Genomic DNA, 15,401 nt, shown 5'->3' on the forward strand with positions numbered 1-15,401 from the left:
GCCATGGCTCACGGGCCCAGCCGCTCCGCGGCATATGGGATCTTCCCGGACCGGGGCACGAACCCGTGTCCCCTGCAACGGCAGGCGGACTCTCAACCACTGCGCCACCAGGGAAGCCCTTACATATTGTTAAGAACAAATCATCAGGCTGACTGACCATTAAGAACAAATCATCAAGCTGACTGACCATTGTTTCCTTCATGAGTGGCTTAGTTCCACTTACTTGTTTCTTTTTAAAAATCAGTTTTAAATCATAGTTTTCTAGTTATTTGTAATTTCAAACACGTATTTTTGTGATTTTTTTAATTGAAGTATAATTGACCCACAGCACTACGTTAGTTCCAGGTGCACAGCATAGTGATTCTATATTTCTATACATTACAAAATGATCACCACAATAAGTCTAGTGCCATCTGTCACTATACAAAGATATTACAATATTATTGACTATATTCCCCACGCTGTAGATTTCATTCCCATGACTCATGACTCGTAACTGGCAGTTTGTACCTCTTAATTTCCCTTGCCTGCTTCACTCATTCCCCCACCCCCTCCCCAAGGGCAGTCACTGGTTTGTTCTCCTGTATCTGTGAGTCTGTGGTTCTGTTTTGTTGTGTTTGTTCATTCATTTTGGTTTTTAGATTCCACATATAAGTGAAATCATGCAGTTTTTGTCTTTGACTGTCTGACTTATTTCACTTAGTGTAATACCCATGTTGTCACAAATGGCAAGATTTCATTCTTTTTTTATGGCTGAGTAATGTTCCATTTTATGAGTAATCTTGTAGTGTGTATGTGTGTGTGTATCATATCTTTATCCATTCATCTATCTATGGGCACTTAGGTTGCTTCCATATCTTGACTATTGTAAATAATGCTACAGTGAATGTAGGGGTGTGTGTATCTGTTTGAATTAGTGTTCTTGTTGTCTTTAGAAAAAATACACAGAAGTGGAATGCTGGATCTATGGTGGTGCTTCCATGCTGTTTTCCATAGTGGCTGCACCAATTTACAGTCCCACCAGCACTGCGTGAGGGTTCCCTTTTCTCCACATCGTTGCCAAAAATGGTGATAGCCATTCTGACAGGTCTGAGGTGGCATCTCGTTGTGGTTTCAATATGCATTTCCCTGGTGATTAATGATGTTGAGTATCTTTTCGTGTATTTGTTGGCTATCTGTGTGTTGTGTGTCTTCTTCGGAAAAATGTCTATTTAGGTCCTCTGCTCATTTTTTAATTGGGGTTGTTTGGGGTTTTTTTGATGTTGAGTTGCATGAGTTCTTTATATATTTTGGGTATTAACCCCTTATCAGCTTGTTTGCAAACATCTTCTCCCATTCAGTAGGTGGCATTTTAGTTGTGTTGATGGTTCTGTTTGCTGTGCAAAAGGTTTTTACTTAGTTTGATGTAGTCCCATTTGTTCATCTTTGCTTTTGTTTCCCTTGCCTGAGGAGGCATATCCCCCAAAATACTGCTAAGACCAATGTCAGAGAATGCACTATGTTTTCTTCTAGGAGTTTTATGATTTCAGGTCTTACATTTGAGTATTTGAGTTTATTTTTGTATATAGTATGAGACAGTAGTTCAGTTTGATTCTTTTGCAGTAGCTGTCCAGTTTTCCCAGCACCATTTATTGAAGAGGCTGTCTTTTTCCCACTGAATATTCTTGGCTCTTTTGTCATAGATTAATTGATCATATAAGTGTGGGCTTATTTCTGGGCTCTCTGTTCTGTTCCATTGATCTATGTGACTGTTTTTTACGTACTGTCTTGAGTACTGTAGCTTGTAGTAGTGATTTGAAATCAGGGAGCGTGGTACCTCCAGCTCTGTTCTTTCTCAAAATTGTTTTGGCTATTCAGGGTTATTTTTATATATTTTTTTTCTGGCAGAAAACATGAGGTTAATAGGTGAGAAACCCCTTATTTTACTTAAATGGCATCAAACTGTACCTATCATTCTAATCTGCTTTTTAAAAAATTAACAGTTTATCTTGGTATTTCCATGTTATTATATACATAGGTTTAACTTATTCCTTTTCACTGCCCCATAATATTTCAAAAGTATAAATATATTATTTTTGTTTAGTATCACCCATTTCCCCTTCCCTCCAAAACTTGGTTCTTAGCAAGTTTTAATGTTTTAGTTTTCTTGTTACCATTGGGATCAAACATTTTTATACAGGTCTATGAGCTATTTGTATATTTTCTTCTGCTATTTTTCTAGAGTTCAGTGGGGTTTTTTTACATTTGGTTCTTTAATCTGTAGTGTGTTTCTGTGAGTGATGTCAGTTAGACATCTAACCTTATTTTTTCCAGGTAAATAACCAATGTAAAAAAGCAAAAAGATACAAAGAATAGATTTGCAGCTGTTGATCTCATCTACTCAGCTAATCCAAGCAAGTCAGCTGAAAAACTGTTAGAACTAATAAGAGAGCTTGTGAAGATCATGGAATGCAAGCTCAACTTACCGAATTTAAAGGTTTTCTTTAAAACACCAGCAATAACCTTTCAGAAAGTATAGTCGAAAAAACAGATCCCATTCATAATGGGAACTGTAAAGTACCTAAAAGTAGACCTAACAAGAAATGTGTAATAACAAAATGTGGACTTGCCCAACTCTTTAGCAAAAACATGTTTATCACACTTTTGTAATTAAAACAGTGGGGATATTGGTCAGGTATAAACAGATTGATGGAACAGAATACAGTCTAGAAATCCATGTAGTAATAGAGTATATAATAAGGGCAACATTTCAAATCAGAAAAGGGATGGGCCGTTTAAAGATCTTTTCGGTGTTCAAAGATAACTAGGATAAAAACTGATTTCAGTGTAGGCCCTAGGCTCACCTAGAATTTCTAAGTATTTATTAGATAATAAAAATCTAAAAAATAAAAAACTATACTAAAGTAATGTTTATATATAACACTCTAAAAGCACAATGACATCAAGCCTTTGTTCATGTCTTCTGCCTGGAACTATTCTCAACCCACTGTTCAACCACTTCCTCTTACCTACCTAATTCATATATATCTAATTCAGTTATGGAGTAGATGTTCAGAGGTTCACACTGAGATTTTGTAACCCCAAACTTAGATTTGTATAGGTTATTTGTGGGTTAAGTCCAAATTTAATCATATCTCAAATATTTTTAACTTCCACGTAGGAATCAGTGTTTACTCTTAATTGTTAGTGTTGATTTACTTTCTTTGTTAGTGATGGGGAGCTCCCTCCCCGACCCAACCTTAACCCTTGTATAAATGATGGAATTGATTTACTATATTAAGAAGTCTATAGAAAAACTGTTGCTACCCAAAGAGCTTCTAAGGTGTGACTTTTCATGGTTGCTTAGCTACTGCTAGTTAAGTAAACAACCTGGATATTTTGCTCTGGAGATTTTCCAGAGAAAAGTTGGCACTTGAAATTCTTCTTCTTCTAGCTTTTCTAGCATTTTTTCCTTTTTTTGAGTTTTAGAAGGAGTACAAAGCAGTATGAACAGAAGAAAATAGTAATGACTGATAAATTTTTAAATTGCCTACTACTATGACCAAAAAATGACAGAGTACTGTTTTTAAATTTTAGATAACTATCTAAGGATTTATATCAGCACCTCTCAGCAGTAGTGGAAAAGAAGTTTTAACAGGAGCCACAATTTATTACCATGGCGGTATGGAATAATGGATGGCAGCTGTGGGCTGTAAAGCAAACCTACCCAGGTTTAAATTCTCTTGTTGCCACTTAAGCTGTAGAAGCCTTGAGCAGGTAGCAGCCTCCTCATGTTTTCTCATCTCTAAAATGGGAATGATAATTCCCCTGTGGAAGTGTTGTTTTAAAATAAGACAATGTATGCAAGGCATTTAATGCAATGTTTACACTCATTAGGCCCTCAAATGGTTGGTGAAAACGTTACATTGCCCCCGCTGCCTTTCTCTCACATTAGACATGGTACTTTAAATACCTCCCTCCATGCTTGGGGAGTGTTCTAGACTAACATTTAATTTTTACCCCGACTCTGTCAACACCTGGAGCAAATCATTCAGCCACTCTATACATCAATCATGTTTTTAAGGTGAGGGATTACATAAGTTTATTGGTCAGGAATTTCTTAGAGAACAGGATAATTGGGATACACTGTTTTCCTGATAATGACATAAAAAATAATAATCGGATAAAAAAAATCCTCCTTTGAAGAAATGCTGTTAAAATACAAATTACTGAAAACATGAGCTCTTTTCCTTTGGTACTCATTTCTTTCGCGAAATTTAAGATTTCTCAAAAATTAAATTTTTTTTAACACTTCATTGTTAAATCTCAGAACTTTGGTAGCCTCTGTGCAGAAGGGATGGAACAGTAAAATGTATTATAGATGTGCACACTTACATAAGAAGAGGGCAAGCCTTACCTTTTTTATTCACATGAAAGCTACTTCATGTCCTTGGGTTTATCATGTTGTCATTAATTTAGCAGATACTTGCTTTAATGTTTACCAGTATCTAGTAGATACAGTATACAAAGATGATTAAGGCCAAGGGTGTCTCCTTCAAGTTCAGTTTAGCTCCTAAGGAGCAACATATGTATTTTTAAACTGTTGTCAGAATAGTTACCTTAAAAAGGCGGGGGAAAAACCTGTATTTAGACTTTACTGTCCTGGAGGTGATCATCTTCTCTCAGATGTTCAGAAACTTGATACTGTTCCATATTGTGGTGACTGGGAAACTTACATAGCAGAGAGAGAGAGTCCTTGCACTTGTAACACCAAGGACGTTCTAAAAAATAACGGGAAAACATGTTATTCTGGCATTAATCTCAATATAGCATTGTTATATTTCAGGAAACTACTAAAGTTCCTGTGGACACAGTAGAATTTCATAAGAACATAATGGGTAAGTTATATAAAAGTCATTTTGTAGTTCAATTAGTTGAAGCTTTCTTCTCAAAGATAGGCCTTTGAAGTCAGTGAATGCGAGTAAGAAAGTAGAGTAGACTGAAATTAGTTGTTTAAATCAGCAGCTTATGTTTATTATATATTTCTGAAGAGCAGATCATAACATTATTATGCCACATTTCATTTGTGATTGCTAGTTATTGTACCTTAGGAAATTAGGAACTCTCCCAACAGACATAGAAAGTGGTTTCTCTTGCCAAAAAAAAAAAAAAATACTGGAAGTATAAATTTAAATAATTGATAATTTTTATTTTTGTTCTCAGAGGTTGGCAAAAACTGCTAAAAATCTGTACTCTTGAATAGTCTATAATTAGAAGTTACATGCATCTTTATGAGTCCCCAGCTTTTTATTAAGAAAAATTGCAAGAATAATGCACTATAGCCTTCACTAATTAACGTTTTGTCATATTTGCTTTTCCTGTGTGTATATGTATGTATGTGTTTATATACCCACATATACACACAAAAACACACATAAGCTTTTTTTTCTGTTCTATTTGTTTAGTTGTACATGTAATACTCCACAACTAAATGCTTAAGCATGCATCTCCTAATTCAGTCAATATTCAGAATTTCAGTTTTTTCAATAGTGTTCTTTACAGTGGGTTTATTATTTTTAAATCCAGGGTCCAGTCAAGGATTACTTATTGCATTAATTTATCTCTTTTTGTCTTCTTTAAACAGTTCCCTACTTTTGGGATTGGGTGAGGAGTGAGGTCTTTCATGACTCATTTAAATTTAGATTTGTCTGAGTATCTCCTCCTGATTAGATGCAGGTTAAACATTTTTGGCAGCGGTAGTACATAAGTGATTTTGATATTTATTAATCTCAGTTTTAGGGATTTCTCAATTAATGACAAATGAATGAGTAAATGGATGTTTGTAACTGAACAGTACTTCAGCTTCATCCTCTGTACTTCTCCTCGCTGAGTCTTCCTAAGTTTTTAGAATAAGCCTTAAGATATTTTCTTTCAGATATTGGTACCATAAAAATTAAAATTCTGTCAGTACAAAATTGTAAAGTTATACGTGTGAGAAAAGATATTACAGGGTTGTATAAAAATATATACTCCCTCAAAAAGTTACATTGAGCCAACTCCTGTGGCTGAAGCCAGCATGGTGGCATTGAGGATAGCTGGTAGCTGCCTCACCTCTGCTTTGAATTTTTAAAGATGGATTATTTGTCTGTAGTCATTATTTCAATATTCGTGCAATAATTTAAACTGGGCAGTAAAATGTTTTGATCGTTTTTTTATGGATCAAGAGTAAAATGCTGAGTAAAGAAGGCCCTAAATTTTAGAATACGGGGCTTGTCAGAAGTTGCACTCACATGGCATATAAACATGTATTCATAAACACACTATGCATCTTACTTTAAAGATGAGTATTTCGGGTCGTAGAATTAAAGTTTTACTATTTGAATATTTTCTTTTAGTCTTCAAATTTGAACGTGCTGCTGTGTTCACAAATTGTTAATACTTCCATGAAAAATACTGGTAAATTTTCATCTAAAGTAAACATCCTTGGGAGTTCCCTGGTGGTCCAGTGGTTAGGACTTGGCGCTTTCTCTGCTGTGGCCCATTTTCAATCCCTGGTCAGGGAACTAACATCCCAGAAGCCATGTGGCCAACAATTAAAAATAAAAATAAATAAAGTAAACATCTTTGAATGTAAAGTTTATTCTGATATTGGAAAATATTTAGAGAATAATAAAATAAGGAGTTAAAAACTTTAAAATCTTGGTGGCTATTACTCTCCAGAAATGTTTCTGCTCTGAGTTATTCAGATACTAACCTTGGTAAACCTGTTTATTTTTAATAAATTTTGTGATTCAAAAATTATTTTACTACTTACTTTACTTTAGATGGAGAAGAGAAAACCTATGGTGGCTGTGAGGGCCCTGACGCCATGTATGTCAAATTGATATCTTCGGATGGTCATGAATTTATTGTAAAAAGAGAACATGCGCTAACATCAGGAACAATAAAAGCCATGTTGAGTGGCCCAGGTAGGTACATTTCTTTATTTCCTCTTAATATATCCTCACTTTTTAAATGTTTGATGAATGTGTTTTTAAGTTGAATTAAATGACTCATAACTGGGCTTCCCTGGTGGCGCAGTGGTTGAGAGTCCGCCTGCCGATGCAGGGGACACGGGTTCGTGCCCTGGTCCGCGAAGGACCCACATGCCTCAGAGCAGCTGGGCCTGTGAGCCATGGCCGCTGAGCCTGTGCGCCCGGAGCCTGTGCTCCGCAACGGGAGAGGCCCGCGTACCACAAAAAAAAAAAAAAAAAAAAAAGACCCATAACATTAGAAGAAAGACAGTAACTGTTCTAACATTAATTACTGCATGGTTATGTTGCATTGGGAAAAAAATGGCTTCTTCTATTTCCTGTTTTCAGTTATTTACCATAGTTTCAATAAAACCTAATTGATTATTTTGTAATAGGAAGGATCATTTTCCTATGTTTCTATGGTCAGTTCACCACAGAAGGACTCTGGTGATTTGTGCTCCTGGTTACATGTAAAGTTTACCTATAGAAGTTATTGCTTCCCACATATCTACTCTTCCCATTTTACCTCAAGAAAATTTTTCTTGAGGATTGGAATTTCTGGAGCATAGGGTAATTCTATGTTTAACTCTTGGAGGAAATGCTGAACTGTCTGCACAGTGGCTGAACCATTTTACGTTCCTGCCAGCGGTGTATGAGGGTTCCAGTTTCTCCACATCCTCTCTGACATTTGTTATTTTCCATTTTTCTGATTCTAGCCATCTTAGTGGGTGTGAAGTGGTATCTCATTGTAATTTTGATAAGCAATTCCCTAATGACTGATGAAGTTGAATATATCTTCATGTGCTTGCTGGTCATTTGTATATTTTCTTTTGACAAATATCTATTCAATTTTGTTGCCCATTTTTAATTGACTTGTCTTTTTGTTGTTGAGTTTAAGAGTTCTTTATAAATTCTGGACACTTTATAAGTTCTTTATAAATTCTGAACTTTATAAGGAGTTCTTTATAAATTCTTTATACCTTATGAGGTAAATGATTTGCAAATATTTTCTTCATTCTGTAGGCTGTTTTTTCTTGATAGTGTCTTTTGATGCACAGATGTTTTTTATTTTGATGAAGTCCAATTTATTTTCCCTTTTGTTGTTTCTGATTTTTGGAGTCCTGTCTAAAAATCCATTGCCAAATTCAGTGTCATTAAGATTTACCTTATGTTTTCCTTTTTTTTTTTTTTTTTAATTAATTAATTAATTTTTTGGCTGTGTTGGGTCTTCGTCTGTGTGCAAGGGCTTTCTCTAGTTGTGGCAGGCGGGGGCCACTCTTCATCGCGGTGGGCGGGCCTCTCACTATCGCTGCCTCTCTTGTTGTGGAGCAGAGGCTTCCAGATGCACAGGCTCAGTAGTTGTGGCTCACGGGCCTAGTTGCTCCGTGGCATCTGGGATCTTCCCAGACCAGGGTTCGAACCCATGTCCCCTGCATTGGCAGGCAGATTCTCAACCACTGCACCACCAGGGAAGCCCCCTTATGTTTTCTTACAAGAGTTGTGTTTTAAGCGCTTACATTTAGGTTCTTGATTTTAAGTTAATTTTTGCATATAGTGTGAATCAGCTTCATTCGTTTGCATGTGGACATCCCATTACTATTTGTCAAAGAGACCATACTGAATGGTCTTGGCATCCCTGTTGATAATCAGTCGACCATAGGTATGTAGGTTTATTTCTGGGCTCTCGATTCTTTTCCATTGATCTATGTATCTGTCGTTATACCAGCATCACGCTATTTTGATTTCTGTAGCTTTGTAGTAAGTTTTGAAATTGGGAAGTGTGAGGCCCCCAACTTTGTTTTTCTTTTTCAGGATTGTTTTGGCTATTTTGGATCCTTTGCAATCCCTTTTCTATATTTTTTACTATGGAGATTTTAGAACATACACAGACTTGGAGAGAATAGCATAACACACCTTCCTGTACCCATCAACTAGCTTCAATAGTTGTCAACATTTTGCCAGTCTTGTTTTGTCTATTATCCTAACTTTTTTTAAAAGAGTATTTCAAGCAAATTCCTGACATTAGGTTATTTCACTTGGAAAATCTATGATACTCCCCCTGCAACTTCCCCCCTGCTTTTTTTTTCAGACTATCAATTTTACTAGAAACAAAGTTATTTGTATAATGTCCACATCCAGGTTATACTTAATCATGTTTCATCTTGTAAATTCATAATTAGAACTCTAGAACCTTGAACAGAATCCAGTTTATCTTTCTAGCAAGAATACTTTATAGGTGGAACTCGTGTAGTCCTGTTGTATCACGACTTTTAGCAATGTCAAGACTGATTAGTGGGTTCCAGAGTTATGAAGCTGAGTTGTCCATGAGCAATTCCCCAGTCAGACTTTCATATAATATTTAGTTTTAGCATTCACTGTGATTATTGCTGAGATTTACTTCATTTGGAATTATAAAACAGAGATTTTCTAATTCTGAAATTTCTTCTGCATTTATTAGTTAGAACTCTCCTATAAAGAAGAACTATTTAGTTACCCTGAAATATAGTCTGTACGGGAAAGAAAAGATAAATGCTTGATTTTTTTTTTCCCTTTACATGTAATTTTTCAGAGTAATGAATTGGTTCTCCAGCATCCTCCAACAGTAAAGAGTGTTTGTTTTGTTTGTTTTTTTGCATATATACTTTTTATTGGATATTTTTCAGTCAGGTGCAGTCATTCTTACTGATGCTCAAATACCTCCATTTTTATGCCAGAAGGAGCACATCAGGTTGGCTCCTGTGTCCTTTTGATACAGCTTTATTAGTCTTGAATAGCTATACTACTTTCTGTAATAACAAAATTTCTCAGGTTCATTTTGTACATTATTCCTCAATCCTAAAAACAGCCATTCGATAAGAGCCCTGAGGTTTGGTGGGGCGGGTTTTTTCAGTTTGTTTTTTAGTGGAAAATGGTACTTAGATACCCCACTGTGGGTGCTAGCAGTACTCATTGCTCCTGGGTTGAAGTGCTTTTAGACTTTTCTACTGGACAGAACTAGGATGTACTTTAGGGGAGAAATCCCGATGCCAACAAAATTTTAACTAAAAATTGAGATTAAAGGATTTTTACAAAGCCTGATCTCCTTTAATTTAAAAACAAGAGTTGGGCTTCCCTGGTGGCGCAGTGGTTGAGCGTCCGCCTGCCGATGCAGGGGACGCGGGTTCGTGCCCCAGTCCGGGAAGATCCCACATGCCGCGGAGCGGCTGGGCCCGTGAGCCATGGCCGCTGAGCCTGCGCGTCCGGAGCCTGTGCTCCGCAGCGGATGGGGCTCCAACGGTGAGAGGCCTGCGTACCGCAAAAAAAAAAAAATAATAAATAAATAAATAAATAAATAAAAACAAGAGTTTTGGGCTTCCCTGGTGGCGCAGTGGTTGAGAATCCGCCTGCCGATGCAGGGGACACGGGTTCGTTTGAAGCTTCAAACTTTCAGCACCAAACTAATATTTGCATGAAAAGGAATGAAGTACTGATGCATGCTACAAGGTGGATGCACCTTCAAAACATTATGCTAAGTGAAAGAAGCCGGGCACACATTGTTGTATAATTCCATTTGTATGAGATATCCAGAATAGATAAATCCATAGAGACAGAAAGTAGAGGGGAGTTCCCTGGTGGTCTAGTGATTAAGGATTCGGTGCTTTCACCGCTGTGGCCTGGGTTCAATTGCTGGTCAGGGAACTGATCCTGCAAGGTGCGCAGTATGGCAAAAAAAAAAAACCCAAAAACATAGAGAAAGAAAGTAGATTGGTGTTTTCCAGAGGCTGCGGTGTGGGTTTTATTTGGGGTGGCGAAAATGTTTTGGAACCAGATAGAGGGGATGGTTGCTCAGCATTGTGAATGTACGCTGAATTGTACATCTTAAGATGGTGACTTTTATATGAATTTCTTTTTTTTAATTATTATTAATTTTTATTGGAGCACAGTTGCTTTACAATGTTGTGTTAGTTTCTTGCTGTACAGCAAAGTGAGTCAGTCATACGTATACATATATCCCCTCTTTTTTAGTTCCCTCCCATTTAGGTCACCACAGAGCACTGAGTAGAGATTCCTGTGCTCTACAGTAGGTTCTCATGAGTTATCTATTTTATACATAGTAGTGTATATATGTCAGTCCCAATCTCCCAATTCAATCCACCCCCTCTCTCCCACCCAGTAGCCATAAGTTTGTTTTCTACATCCGTGACTCTACTTGTTTTGTAAATAAGTTCATTTTTGCCCTTTTTTTTTAGATTCCACATATAAGCGGTATCATCTAATATTTGTCTTTATGTGTCTGACTTCATTCAGTATGACAGTGTCTCGGTCCATCCATGTTGCTGCAAATGGCATTATTTTGTTCTTTTCTTTTGTCTGAGTAGTAATCCAGTGTATGTATGTACCACATCTTCTTTATCCATTCATGTCACTGGACATTTAGGTTGCTTCCACGTCTTGGCTATTGTAAGTAGTGCTGCTATGAACATAAGGGGGCATGTATCTTTTCAAATTAGAGTTTTCGTCTTTTCTGGATATACGCCCAGGAGTGGAATTGCTAGATCATATGGTAACTCTGTTTTCAGTTTTTTAAGGAACCTCCATACTGTTCTCCATAGTGGCTATACCAATTTACATTCCCACCTGTTATACGAATTTCACCTAAAGAAAACACTAATGTTTGTCTAGTGTCAAAGGCTTAATAAGTGCCTATTGGTAATATTTCGTACATACATTTAAGAAAGAGAGTTTTCGTTATTAGCAAACAAAAATTTACCTCATTGCTATGAATTATCTGCTGAATCCTTTTTTCCTTTCTCTGCATCCCATCCTACCCCCAACCAATAGACAATTACTAGAAAATTTGTAAAATACTACATTCTCAGAAAGTCCTTTTTTTTCCTGCCTTTTATATTCAGTGCACAGTGCTAGTGCTAGACTGCCAAGAAAATATTTTATCCCAATAGTAAAGAAATCATATAGCTAAAGAAATTGCGAGAGATCACTAAAAACAGTTTATGAACTGTTACTAAACAAAGGGAGGAAGTAGCTTATGAGATCTCATTAACATGACCATATTTTTAAAAACTAAAGGGGAAAACAATGGATTTACTTTCTTGAAAAGATTTTTTAAGTATAGTGTTTTCATTTATTATTTACATTTAAATGACAACAGAGCTCCTGATGATCTATAAATACTTAATTCCCTAGACTAAGTCTTTTTAATAAAGATTTTTTTTATGTTGCTACTCAGAAATCTACATATTTCATTTGATGCTAGTGGGGTTTATCCTTTTTGCATTATATTAGTTTTGCTAGGGCTGCCATAACGAAGTACCATTGACTGGATGATTTAAACAGAAATTTATTTTCTCACAGTTTTGGAGGGTGGAAATTTGAGATCAAGATGTTGGCAGAGTTGGTTTCTTCTGAGGTCTCTCTCCTTGCCTTGTAGATGACTGTCTTCTTCCTGTGTCTTCACATTGTTGTTTTACCTCTGTGTGTCTGCAGCCTCATCTCCTATTCTGATAGGGATGCCAGTCATGTTGGATTAGGGCCTTAATTACCTATCTCCAAACATAGTCACATTCAAGTATTGGGGGTTAGGACTTAAACATATGAATTTTGGAGGAACACAGGTCAGCCCATATATCACGAACAAATTCCTTTTCTTTTCCAGGTCAATTTGCTGAGAACGAAACTAATGAAGTCAATTTTAGAGAGATCCCTTCACATGTGCTATCAAAAGTATGCATGTATTTTACCTACAAGGTTCGCTACACTAACAGCTCCACGGAGATTCCTGAATTTCCAATTGCACCTGAAATTGCACTGGAACTGCTGATGGCTGCAAACTTCCTAGATTGTTAAATAAAATAAATTATAATAAACTGTTAACTTTTTTCAGTATTTAATACCTGTAGTTCAGTTAGTAATTTTTTCACATATAGCATGTTGCCTGTGTGCAGTTGAACTTTAAAGTTCGTTGCAAAGCAGATTATCTTCTGTTCTTTTGCATAGCAATCAGAGTTGAAATTTGTTTGCTACATCAACAAATTAAGGACATTTTCACAAATTGAGAATAAACAAATATGCCAATTCGTAGGTGGTTTTGCCTTATCCTTTGGATGTGATTTTTAAAATTAGAGCAGTGGTGATATAGTAAATGCTGAAATTTAGGCATAAATTCAACACGTTCTACAGGTAAATAATGGGGCTACATATTTTTATGTTTTTAGTGTTTTTTTAAAAACCTATTCTGATCTTAATAGCTGTCATTAGCATTACTAGAGTTATGCAATTGCATATAATTGCATTATAAACATGTTTATAACTTAGCCAAAATATTGATTTTTATAACTGTCAAAGACATGAGAGTTGAAATTTCTTATGTGTCTTTTGATAAACTGCAGTATTGTTTAAGTGTATCTTGTCTTTTTGTTTATTGCTACAATTTAAGAACTTTATTTAAAATCAATTTTGGAATATTACTAGGTACAGCTTTTGGAGCAGAGACTTTTTGAACTGTAGCCACATGGTCAACAAGTAAACTACATGACTTCAGTTTCATGGGCATTGTGCATTTTGGCCAATCCATTGACTATAAAGTTTCCTTTGCAGTATTCATTCTTACATAGTCCCTTGTTGTGATTACACTTCTCATTATTTAAATATGTTTTAAAAGACTCACTATGAACTTTTTCATCTAGATCCTAAGAGCAAGACTTCTCTGACAATTCCAGTCTTCCTCCATTCAACTGAAATGTTATAAAATAAGAAAAACGTGGAGAGATGCAGTGCAAATCTAATAATGCACTTTGATATAGTATATTAATTATCTTCTATTAATTAAAGTATGTTCCACTAGATATGATATCCATAATCTGGGTCGTCTACTGAACTCAAACTTATAGAAGAGGTCATTCAGCTTTTACACTAAGACAAAAAAAATTTGAAGAACTATAATAGAGCATCTCTGCTTAGTCGTGGAAAAAGAAGCACTAGAGTTGGGTGTATTATTGTCTCTATCTTAGTAGTAAAACAAAGCTGTTATTATAGGGTCTATAAATTTAAGTCTTCAGCTTACTTTAAGACTGGTTCAATATGGACCAGTTTTTCTGGAACCTGCAAAAACCGTAAACAACCAAGATCAATAAAAGTAATTTTTCCTCTTAGAAGACCTAACATTGTTATTGAAAGCAATTAAATAGAAATGTTAGTTGCATATATTTTAGTAACATCTTAAGACATACTGTTACATATTTTAGTATAGAATTATCAAGTACTAGAATTATATTCTGCTACTTGGTGACAAATAATGCCAATTATAAACCTAAGTGGTGATCTTAAAGGTCAAGGTGATAGCTAGAGTACAGTTTAACTTTGACCCATTTTATTTAGTAGGTTCCTTTATATGTTAGGTCCAGAAGTTACCTTAAGTGCAAAATATTGAAATAGAACTGAAAGATTAGGAAAAACTGTATAGCTTGTGGCAAATGATACTTGCATGTTAATAAAGACTATTGACTGAAAGGTTTGATGAACACTTGGTGTTTGATCTTTTTAGCCTTAATTTTCTATTTTTCTGAGGATGTATGAAACTATTGGCTTCAGGACATCTTGCCATATGATTGAATAGCAGGAATTTTTATTTGGTTCAATTTAAGAGATGATTTTAGATAGTACTGAGACCTTAATAGTTTTCTGACACTTAGTGATTAGTTTACTTTTTGAATTATGTGCAAATCTACCCAATACTTTTTCTGCACAGAAAATAGTACCACAAAATCCTTTGTTTTATTCAGTTAATATTTCATTTTTGTATTGTCTAGATTATTTTATGCTTTTTAGACCGCTTATCTTTCATGCAGTTATTATTGGCGGATAAGTCTCCTTTTGAAGAGCTGTTAATATTGAGGAATACAATTTACTTTAAGTAAATTCAGCTCATGTTAAAAGAGAAATACATTTAGAGAGATCTTGCTATATATGGAGGTGTCAGCTGTGGGTCGTTTTGCTAAATTTATCAATTCTTTCAAAATGGTGCAGGTATTCTGAGAAATTATATAAAGTTGCTGTTAAAGATTGAAGAATGTTTAAATCTAGTAATTCCTATCTGTGTAGAGGAAAATTCATACAAATTAACAAAGCTTGGTTGTATTTAGACTTAGCAGTGCTAAGTTGAGCTTCTGTTTAGTTACATCTAAGTTTGGTAAAACATAAGATCTGGAAATCAATAGATGCGGTTGATTTTATATATGGTGTTTTATCTGCAATATGTAAATCTGATTTAATTCCAGGCTAGTCATATTTGTGCTAAGTCTTTATATTCCTATTAGGCTATAATAAGAAACTCTTAAATATTATATATTACACCTAATGGTTTGTTGGTTTAAACAAATATTTATTAGTCTAGAAGTATTTTGGTATATCACA

General features: G+C 35.5%; 1 protein-coding gene across 4 annotated transcripts in view; it reads left to right on the forward strand.

Moving 5' to 3' along the window:
* Positions 1–13,393, forward strand: part of ELOC (elongin C) — an 18,802-nt gene extending 5,409 nt beyond the window's left edge. For 2 of the 4 annotated variants that reach the window (XM_028500509.2, XM_007116447.4), the window contains exons 2-4: positions 4,826–4,877; positions 6,804–6,947; positions 12,646–13,393. In XM_028500509.2, the coding sequence (XP_028356310.1) occupies positions 4,874–4,877; positions 6,804–6,947; positions 12,646–12,836 (339 nt within the window). In that variant the 5' untranslated portion in view covers positions 4,826–4,873 and the 3' untranslated portion in view covers positions 12,837–13,393. Of the gene's footprint in view, positions 1–3,734; positions 3,757–4,825; positions 4,878–6,803; positions 6,948–12,645 lie in introns of those variants that run through there. The other 2 variants (XM_028500508.2, XM_028500510.2) reach the window with 2 other exon arrangements.
* Positions 13,394–15,401: the final 2,008 nt, after the last annotated feature.

The sequence above is a fragment of the Physeter macrocephalus genome, chromosome 15, assembly GCF_002837175.3.
Source record: "Physeter macrocephalus isolate SW-GA chromosome 15, ASM283717v5, whole genome shotgun sequence".
Classification (NCBI taxonomy): domain Eukaryota; kingdom Metazoa; phylum Chordata; class Mammalia; order Artiodactyla; family Physeteridae; genus Physeter; species Physeter macrocephalus.